The following is a 13,433-nucleotide window of genomic DNA, read 5'->3' on the forward strand; positions in this document are numbered from 1 at the left end:
TGTGCTAATTTTTAACAAAAATGATTTTTGCAGGGTGGTTGTGCTTCTTTTACCCATATCTCTAAGTACACCAGCTTCTGGCAGAGAATGATTTTGTATATGTACAAATAGTACAAAGTCAGTCTGTAAAAGGCAGAAAAATATCACTTTTATGTGGTTTGATATTTTCTGCTGTGTGTGTGTATACTATAAACAGAAAAATCAGTTAGTCAACATTTCTCATTCACAGTCTATAACATTCATTTTTGGAATAAAAAAATCATCAGGTGTAGCAGTAGGATGTTGGCTTTAAAGTAATTACCTGAGTTTAGTCATTCTGTCTGAAATGAGTCGAATTAGGATCCTGCCTGTGTGTTCTGGTGTGGATGTTGGGATGATGATATATCGACCTGCTTTGAGCTTAGATTGCAGTAAGGCACTGGGAGAGTCACTGTTTGTAATACTAAAAATAGGTTTCTGGTTCACATCATGCATGCGATATTTACGATTCTTCTCCACCTGTATAAGAAAAGAATGAGCAAATGGTGTCAGTAACCAAAATGTTTTATGCTTTAACTACAGCATATAAAAAACACATATGGAAGAACAAGATAAGGTAAGTCCAAGATTATGCCCAGTGTAGATAGTACCTTACTAAAGCTGTAAATAATCATTGATTATGAAGCAACATGATTAAAAGTGTTTTTTGACTGCAGCAGGGCTAGTATAACCCATAATGATAAGCCTCATGGAGTGGGATGACAGCTGGCAAAGCATCCCAGCATCATTTTAGTATTTTGGGATATGTGAAGTCCATATAGATCCATCTTCATAACCCTCTTCACTTCCACACCTCAGCATACTTAACTCTAGTAATATTTTCATGTAAAATGTTAGCTGCTACATACTTGAGCATATGTGTGCAATGGTTTTCACTTTATGTCCTTCCCTTAAAAGACCATCCCTACTTCCTGTTTTTGCTTTTTATTTGTTTTTACGTGTGATAGATGTGTTCAGGATAACTTCTGTGTCTTTCACCCTCTGACTGCTTGTAAAGGCTTCATTTCCCCTGCAAACATTCATTAGGTTAAGTGACTAATCAGAGAAAAAATAAATTTCCTTTTGCTCCCAACTTGTCTGATAAGAGACTGAGATCCTGTATTCTGCTAAAAGATACTTTTTGTCACTCTTTTCTTGGGAACATTCCATAATATTCTTCTATAGCAAATAATGTAGTTCATTCATTTTAAGTTCCACTTCTCTGTATTTCATATTCCAGTTGCTGTTACCTGATATTTACTTGTGCAAGGGCTTACTGAAATTCTTTTCTATGTCTGAAACATCTTCTCTAATGTTAACACTCCATATAATTAGTTACTGTCCTTTCTTTTGTATATACCTTGTTTAATGGGATGCTTACAAAAGCACTTAAACTCACCATACAATTAAACTTTAAGCAGTTTCCTAAACTACCTTATATACAAAATGCCTTTCCTTTTAAAGTTCTGAATAGACCTGTGAATATCACCTAAACAAATCATGTACACTGCTGTCTCAAGATTTTTAAGACTAATGTGTGTCTTGATTATTTGAAGACATACAGTAAACTGTCTTCAGCATTGACATCCTTGGCCATTTTGCACCATTTTCTACATCACCTTAAACATGTCTACTAGTTAATCAGCTAGGGCTTCCCTTTACTAGAATAAATGTTGTTAAACTCCCTTCCTTCCAGATTACACTCACCTATATCATGCATACATCTTTGGTTTATATTATGTCAGAATAGGTCACACCTCTCCATATTTCACACACATCTGTAGCAGTACCTTCATACTTGTACCTCTTACTAGCTCATCTTCCTTACATAATACTCTCTCCAACTTTAACTCATTACATCCGAGTGACTCCTCCAGGTGGATCTGCAGTTAACTCCTACTGACGCCTCGTCAAGTATTGCTTATTCGTATTTACACCAATAATTCCAAAACCATACTATCTACAAAGTTTTAAAATATTTCATCTTAAAGCTTACACAATGACAAACTCAACTGCAATAATATTTTACCTCTGTCTAGTGCAGGTAAATAGATATTAAAGGTTGTTTTTATTATATTAATTTATACAAATATAATTCTCACATTTTTCTAAATATCTCAACATCCAAGTAAGACAGACAAAACTCCTTAGTCTCATATGAAAACTTTCAGCTAGATGAATAAAATGCTGCTGACATTGTGTGTAACTTGAGTGGTTGCTGAGATATTGTAAGTTGTTTACAAAATATTACGAATGTAATAGTTCCTATGTTTACTGTGACTTATAAAATTTAGTTTAAGATCTAGAACCTGAAGAATAGTACCTCTATAAAAATAGTTTGTGCTGACTAGTTTGTCATGTATACTTCTTTCATAACCCCTATGGTTCCTGAGATATGAGCATTTGTTTGAAATGTGAGGACATAATTTGATTCTGTCAAAAGGCTTAGGCTCCACCCATTGAAAGTTACAGTGCAAACTTCCTGAGCTCCATTGGAGTGGATGTTACTTTGAAAATATAATAATAGACTGCATATAAAATGGGTCGGCAGCCTTACCTAACCACCTATTTAACAAACACAGTTCTGCTACCTATCTTGGATATGTTCCTGATATTCCCAGATATTATTTAATCTATGTTGTTTCTTTTGTGTCTTCCACAATAACTATAATTAACATTGGCAAAAGCTTTTCTGATCCAGTTGATCCAAATTCTATTTCATCCTCCATTTGTTATATTTCACAAAATTGTTACAAAAGATTTGCTTTCCCACAGAATTCTGCTCCAGAAACCTTTTCTCTCTAAACTCTCTAATAACTTGTTTCACAAAATGTTTGTTTAATAATGTGTAATTCCCATTCAGTCCCAATATATAATGTGGATTCATAAAGCCTTAGTTCCCCATTTTTTAAAATAAAATAAATTCTGCCTTAGAAGTTTCACCACTTTCCCAGTTTAAGCTCATATGCATATGTAGTTTATTAATTTACATAAAAATTATCCTACAAAAATATTTATTAATGTATATCCTTATATGGGAGGGCATCATTCTCAAACATCTTCCCAGTTGTAGACTTTAATGGCCTCTACCATTTCATACGCCAATGATTATTTTATCTTTCACTTTTCCTTCCCTGTCCCTAAATTCTCCTACCTTAATTTACATTAAACAGTTTCTCAGCATATCTTACTATCTGTTACCTAAAAAACTATGTATAAATACCCAGCACTATCCATTGTTAACAAACTGTGTGCAAAATCTTCAAAACTGCACAGCTTTTTACTACTTTTTTCCTCAATTTTAATTTTCCTGAACAAGACTCTATTTCATGAATACACCATTTTATCCCATAGCCCCAGTGCTTGGGTAATAACTTTGCTCATATGTCTTGAAAAATAAAAATAATCTTTCTTTCCTGTATAATAATATAATTCTCCTTTTTTATATGATCCAGCAAATTATTCACAGTTTCATTCCCTACAATGTTTTTATTTTTCTTCCCTCCCTTCTGTTCTTCATCTCATTTTGACTATTTTCTCCTCTCTCTGACGCTTTACTTTTCCTCCTTTTTGTTTCCTTTCTTAACTCATTCAAACCTAAAACATCTTTTTTTGTAAGCTTCCAGTTTACACTCATAACTCCTTATGGCATCCATACCTTTTTTGGGTCTGGCTTCTTTAACTACTTAACTTACCAGCTAATGATATACAGTATTAGAAATGTCATTTTGTTAATAACTCCTTGCCCTTAAGACTGTTAATCTAGGATATGCTGCACAGAGAAATTAATAACTTTTTTCCACTTATTATTAATATTATCATATGTATGATCTTATTTTCATAACCAAGAGGCCTCTTGGGGGAGATGGTGTGAAATGCCCTGGTGGGCAACAGGAAAATTCATTGTCAATGTCCATTTATATCACACTATACTGTAAATAATGCTAGTTGTTTGTTGCTAATTATAAAATAGGCAATATTTCCATAGGTACTTAATAGTTCGAAAAACAAGTGACTTACAAACTGTTGAGTGATCAGGTGAAACATTAGATATTGTTGAAGAAACTGTCAGTGATATTTGCACTGGTAAAATATATATCTTGAGAAATATTCAGCATTATTTATATTGCTAATTATACAATTAAGTGTATGTTTTCTTATTTTTGCAAATATTTCAGTAAACATGCACTCAAGAGAGGAATTTTTTGCTGTCATGTCAAAGCTTTTGTTTGGTTAACAAAACTGTTTAAACAATGTATATCGGGGTAAGATGACGCACAAATATCTGTTAAGATAGGAGGTGATGAGATAAAAACAGTAATGTATGATCAATCCTCAAGAAAATCTCCAGGAACAGATGGTATTCCTGTGAAAATTTGGAAATTAGGAGGGAAAAAAAGTGATAAAGATCTGAAAGGTTTTGTTTAACAGTATTGTGAAAGGAGGGGAAGCATCATCTTGGAAAGCTGTGGTGGCTGTGTTACCTCCCTTTAGACCATATTCATAATGACCCATCTCAATTTTAAACAATGATTGTAGTGTGTTTATGTCTATACAAGCTGAACGAATGACAAAGGTATTGTCAAAATAGATAGATGTGGATCATTGTGGTTTTCTGGAAGCAAGCATTTGACAAAAGTAACATAATGAAGGAAGTAGAATGTAAGAAAATACCTCTGTTGTTGGTGGGTCTTGATGCAGAGAAAGCATTTGACAGAGTAAGCTGGGATTTTACAATTAGGTAATTGGAAGCATTTACATTCCCTGATACAATAAGGTGAATTAAAAGGATATATGAAGGATCAGAGCCAAGAATTAAAGTGGGAGGGTTCCTCAGATGAGCTGTGTTTGAACAGAGGAACCAGACAAGGGTGTCCTCTTTTTCCTTTGTTATTTGCTTTATATTTAGAGCTATCGGCAAAGAAAATTAGGGACCCAGAAACAGAAGGTTATAATTGGTATGATAATCAAAAAAGTTGGCTTTATTTGCAGATGATATTATTTTGTAGCTATCAAGAAAATTATATCTCATTGTGGAACACTTTGAAACAGATTCAGGTCTTTTCAGGATATAAAATTAATGAAGATAAAACAAAGGCTATAGCCATACATTATGTACCCACACACAAATTTGTTCAGTAATACCCGTATTTATGGTAACATGATAAGATGAAGTTTTTAGGAGTATGGATTAAAAAGGTTTCTGTTATGGCAGCTATGGTTATGTGGGAGGACAGACTAAGCAAAACAAAATACAAAACTGTGAAACTGGAAATTCTTATTTATGGATATAGATAGTAAGATACAAGCAGTAAAATGTTTTTGCTCTTTTTAGACTTGTATACAGGTTATGCACACTTTTATCAGCCTGAGAAAATGTTGTGGACAATAATTAGAATTTATCTGGGAAGGAAGTAAGGAGAGAAAGTGTTAAGTATGGTAAGTTGATCCCTCTGATATTACAAAGTAGTTTAGGTTTAATTGATTTGAATAGATAATTTAGAGCTGCACAGTTAAGGCTCATATACATACCACAACCAGAAGGTTATAGTTCAAAGTGGAGAGGGATGATAATGACAAAGCAGGAGGTGGAAGTTCAAGAATTTCAAGAAACAGAGAGAGAGAGAGAGAGAGAGAGAGAGAATGGGGTTTGGATACAGATCCTTAAGGAGAATAATAACAACAATACAGAATATTAGACTCCTAAAGTAGCAGAAAATATTCTAAGAACTAAGCCAATATGAGAATGGAGACTGGAAATTTTCCCAATAGGGATGATTGCAAGTAGGGGTACAGAAAATATGCAAGAGAGGTCTGGAATTTACTGGAGAAACCTGGCAAAGGAACCAAGATATTGGGAACAAATAACTCAAGCAGGAAAGGGAAGAATCTAAGAAGACAAAAAAGGGATGATTAGTACAGCATATAAAATATTGCATGATAACTATAAAAATCAATCAGAAGAGGTTAGAAAAGATCAAGAAGAGAGACTGATAAACAATTTACAAGAAAACAATGGGGAAGAGATATGTATGGCTCCCAAGTATGCAACCAAGGACAGAAGGTGTAGGATCTTTGCTTGGAAGTATTTGCATAGGTATTTTTATATCCCAAACAGATTTCAAATAATTTTCTCTCAAGCAGTTAATATTGGAGGTGTGATGGAGAAGAAAGAGGTAACTGGGAACGTGCTTTGGGAGTGTAATGAGTTGGCAATTTTTAAAAATTCCTTACAAAGTACTGTACCAGAAGTATTGGATGAGTAAATGGCTGTAAGTAAGGAAATTATTCTTTTGAGTGGGATACAGGATCTGAATTGCCTGGACATAGTAAGGCCTCATTAAGTTTAATTCTGTTGGCTGCCAAAAAGCAGTTACTAGAAAATGGAAATCAAACTCTGCACCGGCCATATTTATGGTTTTGAATATTATAAAGAGATAAAGTGCTGAAGAGGGATTTCTAGAAAAGGGAAGCAGCAAATTACATAGAAGTAAATGGAAATTGCGGGAACAATACTTGCATAATAACATTAAGGAGGAGTGATTTTATTTTCATTAGATGAAAAAATAAAGTACCTCTTATTCAAACAATTCTTCCTCCAAAGATTTCTGCTTCTGTCAGGTGATATTCATCCTAACCTTGGTCCCTGCCCCACCTCCCCAATCGCTAGTATTAATCCATCAAACCCTACCAACTACAATTGTTTAAAAAACAGGTATCCTTCTACTCTCTGAATCTTAGAAGTGTTCTTAACAAGGTAAGCAAATTCCATGCCTGGATGGCCAATTACACCCCTGATATAATCACCCTAACTGAAATATGGTTGAAATCACACAACCAAGGCAGTGATATCCCTTGACCTGGATATAACATTCTTAGACTTGATAGACAAAAGAAAAAAGGTGGAGTGGCCATTGTCTATTCTGACTATCTCACTCCCTCTAGCCAAACAAACCTACTCCCTCCTTCTCACCTGCTGAACTCCTAATGGCCGACTTTAATCTCAACAGCTGCATCACTATATTCCCCCTGGAGGCAACATTACCATTCTTCTTGGGGATGTTAATATTAACTAGCTTACTCTTCAAGCACCTAACACTGCTTCATCAACTTGCATGGCTTTGTGCAACTAATCTCTACACCCAGTCATACCAACAAATCTCATCTCCCTAACTCTCTCCCAGTTTGGATCTTAGTCTCCCACCTCCACAAATACCATAATCCTGAGACCCTACCCTACTTGCTTAGCGATCATTCCCCTGTAAGAGTCATCAGATATACCCCTCACTTCACTATGCCCCACAGATACATAACCTCCTGCAAACTTTCCACCTTCTGCCAAGAGACCTTCAAACACCATCTCTCCAGAATAAACTGGTCACACCTAACATCTCTCCCCCTTGAAGAAGCTGTCCATTCATCCAAGTCTACCTTCCTAAACATCCTAAACTCTCTTGCTCCTCTCCACACACTCAGGATCAAATCTAATATATCCCCCTTGCTATACCCATACCCTAATGAAAAACAGAGGCAGGATGTGGAAATTGTGGATAAAAACCAAGCTCCTCACTCACTTACAAAACTATAAAGAACCTGGCCAAAAACATATCTACAAAGGCAAAATTGACTTCTATACCAACCTCTCCTCTGCCCAAAGGTCAGACCCCAAAAAATTCTAGAAACTCACATTTTGCATCCTGGAAACCCATCCTCCCCCTAACCCCTCTCCAAATAGCACACCAGAAGATACAGCCAGCTTATTCAACACCGACATTATTGAATCTATTTCTAAGATGATTAACTCTTTACCCTCTACAGACAATTCTAACAACTTCTCCAATTCTACTTCATCCAATCCCCCTAACTCTTTCACCCTTAAACAGTACCTAACTATATAAAATTTTTACTCTCAAAACTTAAACCCTGCTCTCCTTCTGCTGATAATCTACCCCCCCCATTTCTTGCAGATTGCAACAGAAGCCCTTGCTTTCCCTGTATCTATCTTAATCGCTCTAGCTCTAAATCTTATATCCCCTCCTTATAGAAAAAAAATTTACACCCTACCTATACATAAAGGAGGTAACTCCACCGACATCTGTAATTTCAGACCAATCACAATCTTGTCTCTTCTCTCAAAAATGTTGGAAAAATGTATCTACAAACAAGTTATGCAATACCTTCTTCAGGAAAACCTACTTACACCCACCCAACATGGCTTTCACCCTAAACATAGCACTACAACTGCACTAATATCTTTTATAAATACTATATCTTTTGCTTGCGATAACAATAAACTGGTCTCCTGCCTATTACTGGACCTCTCCAAGGCCTTTGATACGGTCTCCCATCCTCTTCTTCTGGCCAAACTATCAAACCTTATCTTCTTGTACTATTACCTGGTTTTCTAGCTATCTCTCTGATCATCTGCAATCTGTCAAATGGCACTCTGCTCTATTCCCTCCCCTCCCAGTGAAAATGGGAGTCCCCCAAGGATCTATCCTTGGTCCAGTACTCTTTAATATTGTCACTAATTTACTATATACCTCTTGTCCCCAGTCATCCCTTATATAATATGCCGATGACTCAACTGCCATCACCGTCGCAGACACTCCCTCTAACCTCAGCTCTGCCACCCAAGCATCCTTTAACTCCATAGAATCCTGGCTCTGTGATAACAAACTAATTTTCAACCCTAAGAAAATTAAACTCTCACTCTCTCCCCAAAAACTTCACTAATCTCAAATCTGCTTTTACTATACTGTCCCACAATAACACATTTATCACAGTTGAATCTAGCACAAAACTCCTAGGAGTTACAATTGATGGCAACTTAAGTTTGATCTACATTTGTCTAACTGTATTAAAAAGCCACACCAAAAATGTGGACTCCTTTACTGCAACAAAAAGTTCTTAACTAGCAAGACTAAAATAACTCTCTCATATGCATACCTTCTTCCTAGCCTACTGTAAAGCTATCACATTCTTGCTAATCTGAACTCCTCACTCCTAACCAAACTCGAATCAGCCTACAACAAGGTGGCTAGATTTGCTGCACACCATACTTATACGTCAAACCACGGCCTTTCCCTAAGACACTTAGACTGGCTAGAATTACCCCACCAGCTCCTCTTCTCTCAACTACAGATAATTCATTCAATTCTATACCAGCGCTCTTTCTGTCCTAGCCTTACTCCTATTATCTCTAAATATTCCCTGAATGGGTCTCTACATAGCTCTGACCAAGACTTGCTACAAATATATAAACCCAAGACCAAAACTGGTTGCAACCTCTACAGCTACAACCCTGCCATATCATGGAACAAACTTCCCTTAGAAATTAGACCACTTAAACACCCTAATCAAGTCAAAACAGCCACTAGAGAATACCTAAAAAGAAATTGGTCTTGCCACTACACTCAATCTAATTAAACTACTTTCCATGCATCAAAGACTACTATCACCTCTCCCCTCTCACACTTGCTCCCTGTATAATCTCACTAGCCCCCTTTTCCTGTATAATATCACTAGTCCCCTCTCCTTGAGCAGTTACCTAACCTACTATCTTATCTTGGCCTTTCAGCCTCCTGTAGGCATCTCTCTTCCTCTCAATTCTGCTCCCATCTTACTCCTATTTTGAAACTATACAAGCCAAAATGACTTCAAATTATTTTTGTAACATTAATGTTTATCAATTATGTATTTCATTTATATTGGTATAATGTTTCACTTATGTCACAACCTCATTACCAACTACTACTGTAAAACTATACTCACATTGTATGTATGTATTGAATAATAATGATTGCTTTTAATCTAATTTCTTCTGTATAAAAATTGTATCTTACTGTGGAGCTTATCTCCCTGGGTCTTCGCTGAAAATGGGCCACTCAGCTCAGTCAGACTAACCCGATCAACAAATATAAAATAAATAAATAAATGATAATAAAGAAAATATATGTGATGTATATTGTATTTAAATGGAAATATGTTAAAATTGTGTGTTTCCTTTTATGTTAATGCCTGTTTGTCTTTGTGTTAAGTAATAATGTAATAAAGGTGTTAAAAGGAAAATACATGTCTAGGTTCTACAGTTTCCAGATATGACAATTTGTTTATAAACATTTAGCAAAAAATATAATTGTAGGTTTGTGTGCATTATATTATAGTATTTATGGAAAGACTATCAATGCAATTACTATTATCACTGTAAAGAATAGTTTTTACTAGTAACATTGCACAGTTTTAATAGCTTTTATTGTTCACAAAATATTTATGTTTATCTTACAGTTTTTAAGCTGATATTTCTGAAACTGCTCTGGAATACAGGGATATGTATAGGCTGCTAGAGGTGTGAAGTTCCACACCACATGGGTGCTATTTGTCTTTCAACCCTTGCTCACAGCATCAGATTTATTGTGTTGAGAAATGCAATAACTCACCTGATATCCTGGCACCTTTCATATATGTATTAGTGCAAAGTTCTAGATAGCATTTTTTTTACTTCATTAAAATCCACATTAGATTTATTCACTTTTTCTCATGGTTCCTTCCTTTGCCTTACCTTATGCACTATTTGTTCATAGGTTGGTACTAGGCTATCGGCCCTAGGGCCTATACAAGTCTAGCCATAACAATTCCCTGGATATTTCTTCCCACAATATTTACTTCCCTGGACCCCTGTCTAGCAGAGTGGGTTCCTATTAGAACTCTGAATGCTTGAAATGTCGAATGTCATATGGTCGACACCATATGATCGACATTTCAAGAGTTCAAAGGTTAAACGTAATGGCGCCCTTCAGTGGAGAATGGAAGAATTTCCCTTTTCTGCACTGAAGTGCGATCTCGGAGTTGGTATATTTAAGTAGGGGGGGGTGCAGGGGGGCTTGTCCCCCTGCTTGCACCATTAAGGTAAGTTTTATTTTTTTGTTTTATTATATATTCAAACTTTTAAACTTCGATCATATGTTGTTGAACATATTGGATTCAAAGTTTTGAAAGTTTGAATATATAATATAGACCCTAGCAGAGTGACTGATGTGATCCCCGGGGTGAATTTCCTATCTCCCAACCAATCGTCAAGGTTCCTTTTGAAGAGGGCCAAGGAGGCACTCTGCTTGACATGTGTGGGCAGTCTATTCCAGAGTATGGGGATTCTCTGGGTCAGAAACCTATCCTTCCAGCATGTTTTGTTCATTCTGATGACAAGGTTTAGATCCCTGGAATGTGTGGCTCTGCGGGACTGGGATTTCTTTAAGTGGAGCATGTCCAACAGCTCAGGGTTTGATATGGCTTTGTATGTTAAGCAGAGATCACCTCTGAGTAGACGATATGCCACAGAGTATAGCTGGAGGTTTTTCAGATGGTCAGCATAGGGTATCTGCTTTAGGCCTGTGATTCTTTTAGTGAGGTATTTCTGCGACCTTTCCAGCTGTTGCAGATGTCTTGTGAGGTACATACCAAATGGGGCGTTGTATTCTATAATGGGTCTAATGAGGGATGAGTACAGTGGGACAATGACCTCCTTTTTTCTGGATGAAAAGCCCTTAGTGATGAGGTGTGCCACATAGAAGGATTTCCTGACTGTTGTAGCAATGTGGTTATCGAAGGTGAGACCACTGTCCACCTGAGTCCCTAAGTCTCTCATTACACTTTCAGTGTTTAGTGTACTGCCACCTATTTGGTAATTCATGGGTACATGTTTTTTTCCAAAGGGGATAACTATACATTTCTTGGCATTAAGCTTGAGCCCATGGCTCTGGCACCAAGCATCTGTTTCTGTAAGGCCCTTTTGTAGAATCTGGCTCCAAGTATCTGTTTCTGTAAGGCCCTTTTGTAGAATATCCACATCATTTGGGGATTCAATAATGGCTCCCAGTTTGCAGTCATCTGCGAACTTTGTTAGCCAGAGTCTCTTAGTGTTGGTCTGTACTTCAGAGAAGTAGATGCCAAACAAGAGTGGTCTCAGGACTGAATCCTGAGGTACTCCATTTGTCACTTGTCTGGAGCTGGATTTGCAGTCAGCTAGTTTTACAGTCTGGGTTCTGTCAGTAAGCCAGTTGGCAACCCATCGAGTGACATAGGGATTTATGCCCAGCTTATTAAGTTTATCTATGATTCCAGAGTGGGGGACGGTGCCGAAGGCCTTGGCAAGGTCCAGAAAGGCTGTGTGGACTGCCTTACCCTCGTCCACAGCTCTGGAGACTGATTTGAAGAAGTCAATCAGGTTCAGGAGACATGACCGGCCCTTCACGAACCCAAACTGGGTGGGGTCCAGTGTTTGAAGGTTGCCAATGTCTTTGTTTATGAGTTCATGATAATGCGTTCCATGCCTTTGCAGATCAGGCTCGTCAGACTGATGGGACGGTAGTTCCTGGGATCCAAGGTGGATCCCCCCTTGTGGAGTGGGATAACTGTAGCTGTGCGCCACTCAGTGGGCACAAAGCTTGAGGTGAGGCTATGATTAAACATGACACTTAGGTGAGGTGCCAGTTCATTTTGTAGTTCATGTAGTGCACAGCCCGGGATGTCATCTGGTTCTATGAATGCTGTATTCTTAGCTTTGGAGAGTGCAGTTTCTACCTGTGTGGCTGTGATTACCGGAATTTGGCAATCTTTTGGTATTGAGATGGGCCTTTAGGGGGTGAGAGGGAGGTGAAGTTGGCACTAAATCGATCTGCCAGGATACTGGCAATATCCTTGGGATCAGTATATTTAATGCCATTCTGTTGTAGCTCAGAGCATATCTGAGCATTGCCATTTAGATTCTTGACATAACTATAGAATGCCTTGTGGTTGTCTTTGAAATCTTTGGCAATTTTATTTTCATAACTAGCTTTGGAGGATTTTATGAGGGATCTCAGCTTCATACTGAGGCTTGTAAGGGAGTTTTTTGCATCCTGGGATTTTCTTCTTTTCTGCAACAGTTTCTTTCTTCTGTTGTATAGTTTGTTTATGACAGGGGACCACTAGATTGGCTTCCTTTGTTTGGAGAAGAACATTTTGGTTCTATTTGGGATGGCATGATTCATGCATGAGTGGATGTGCTCATACAGTGCCTTAGTGCAGGATTCAGCAGTCAAAATTTCAGCTCCCGTCTGCATGGGTGTCATGAAGTTTGTCACTTCTGACTTGAGTAGCATGAAGTTGGCTTTGGAGAAGTTTTTTACAGAGGTTTCCTTACTGAGGGGTGGGGGTGGGATGTGGATGTCAAGGGTGATTTGCCATTGGTCAGACCTGACCAATGAGTGGGTGACCACTGGTGTGGAGCATCTGTCTCCCATGTTGGTAATGACCAGGTCTAGGATATTGAAGCCCGTGGTAGGACAATGGATTAGTTGATCCAGGGCGTTGGAATTTATGAATTCCAAGAACTGTTGGGAAAAGGTGTTGGTACCCGAGTAGTTTTTCCAGTTAAT

At 37.4% G+C, this 13,433-nt stretch overlaps 1 protein-coding gene across 1 annotated transcript in view; it reads right to left on the minus strand.

The window, feature by feature from the left end:
• The window catches only part of LOC122806100 (calpain-5-like), a 177,296-nt gene that overhangs the window by 41,681 nt on the left and 122,182 nt on the right, over window positions 1-13,433 (minus strand). Inside the window, exon 10 of the mRNA XM_044076338.1 lies at window positions 302-498. Coding sequence (XP_043932273.1) covers window positions 302-498 — 197 coding nt within the window. The remainder of the gene's footprint in view (window positions 1-301; window positions 499-13,433) is intronic.

Source organism: Protopterus annectens, chromosome 7.part0 (assembly GCF_019279795.1).
Source record: "Protopterus annectens isolate FY-2018-M chromosome 7.part0, PAN1.0, whole genome shotgun sequence".
Classification (NCBI taxonomy): Eukaryota; Metazoa; Chordata; order Ceratodontiformes; family Protopteridae; genus Protopterus; species Protopterus annectens.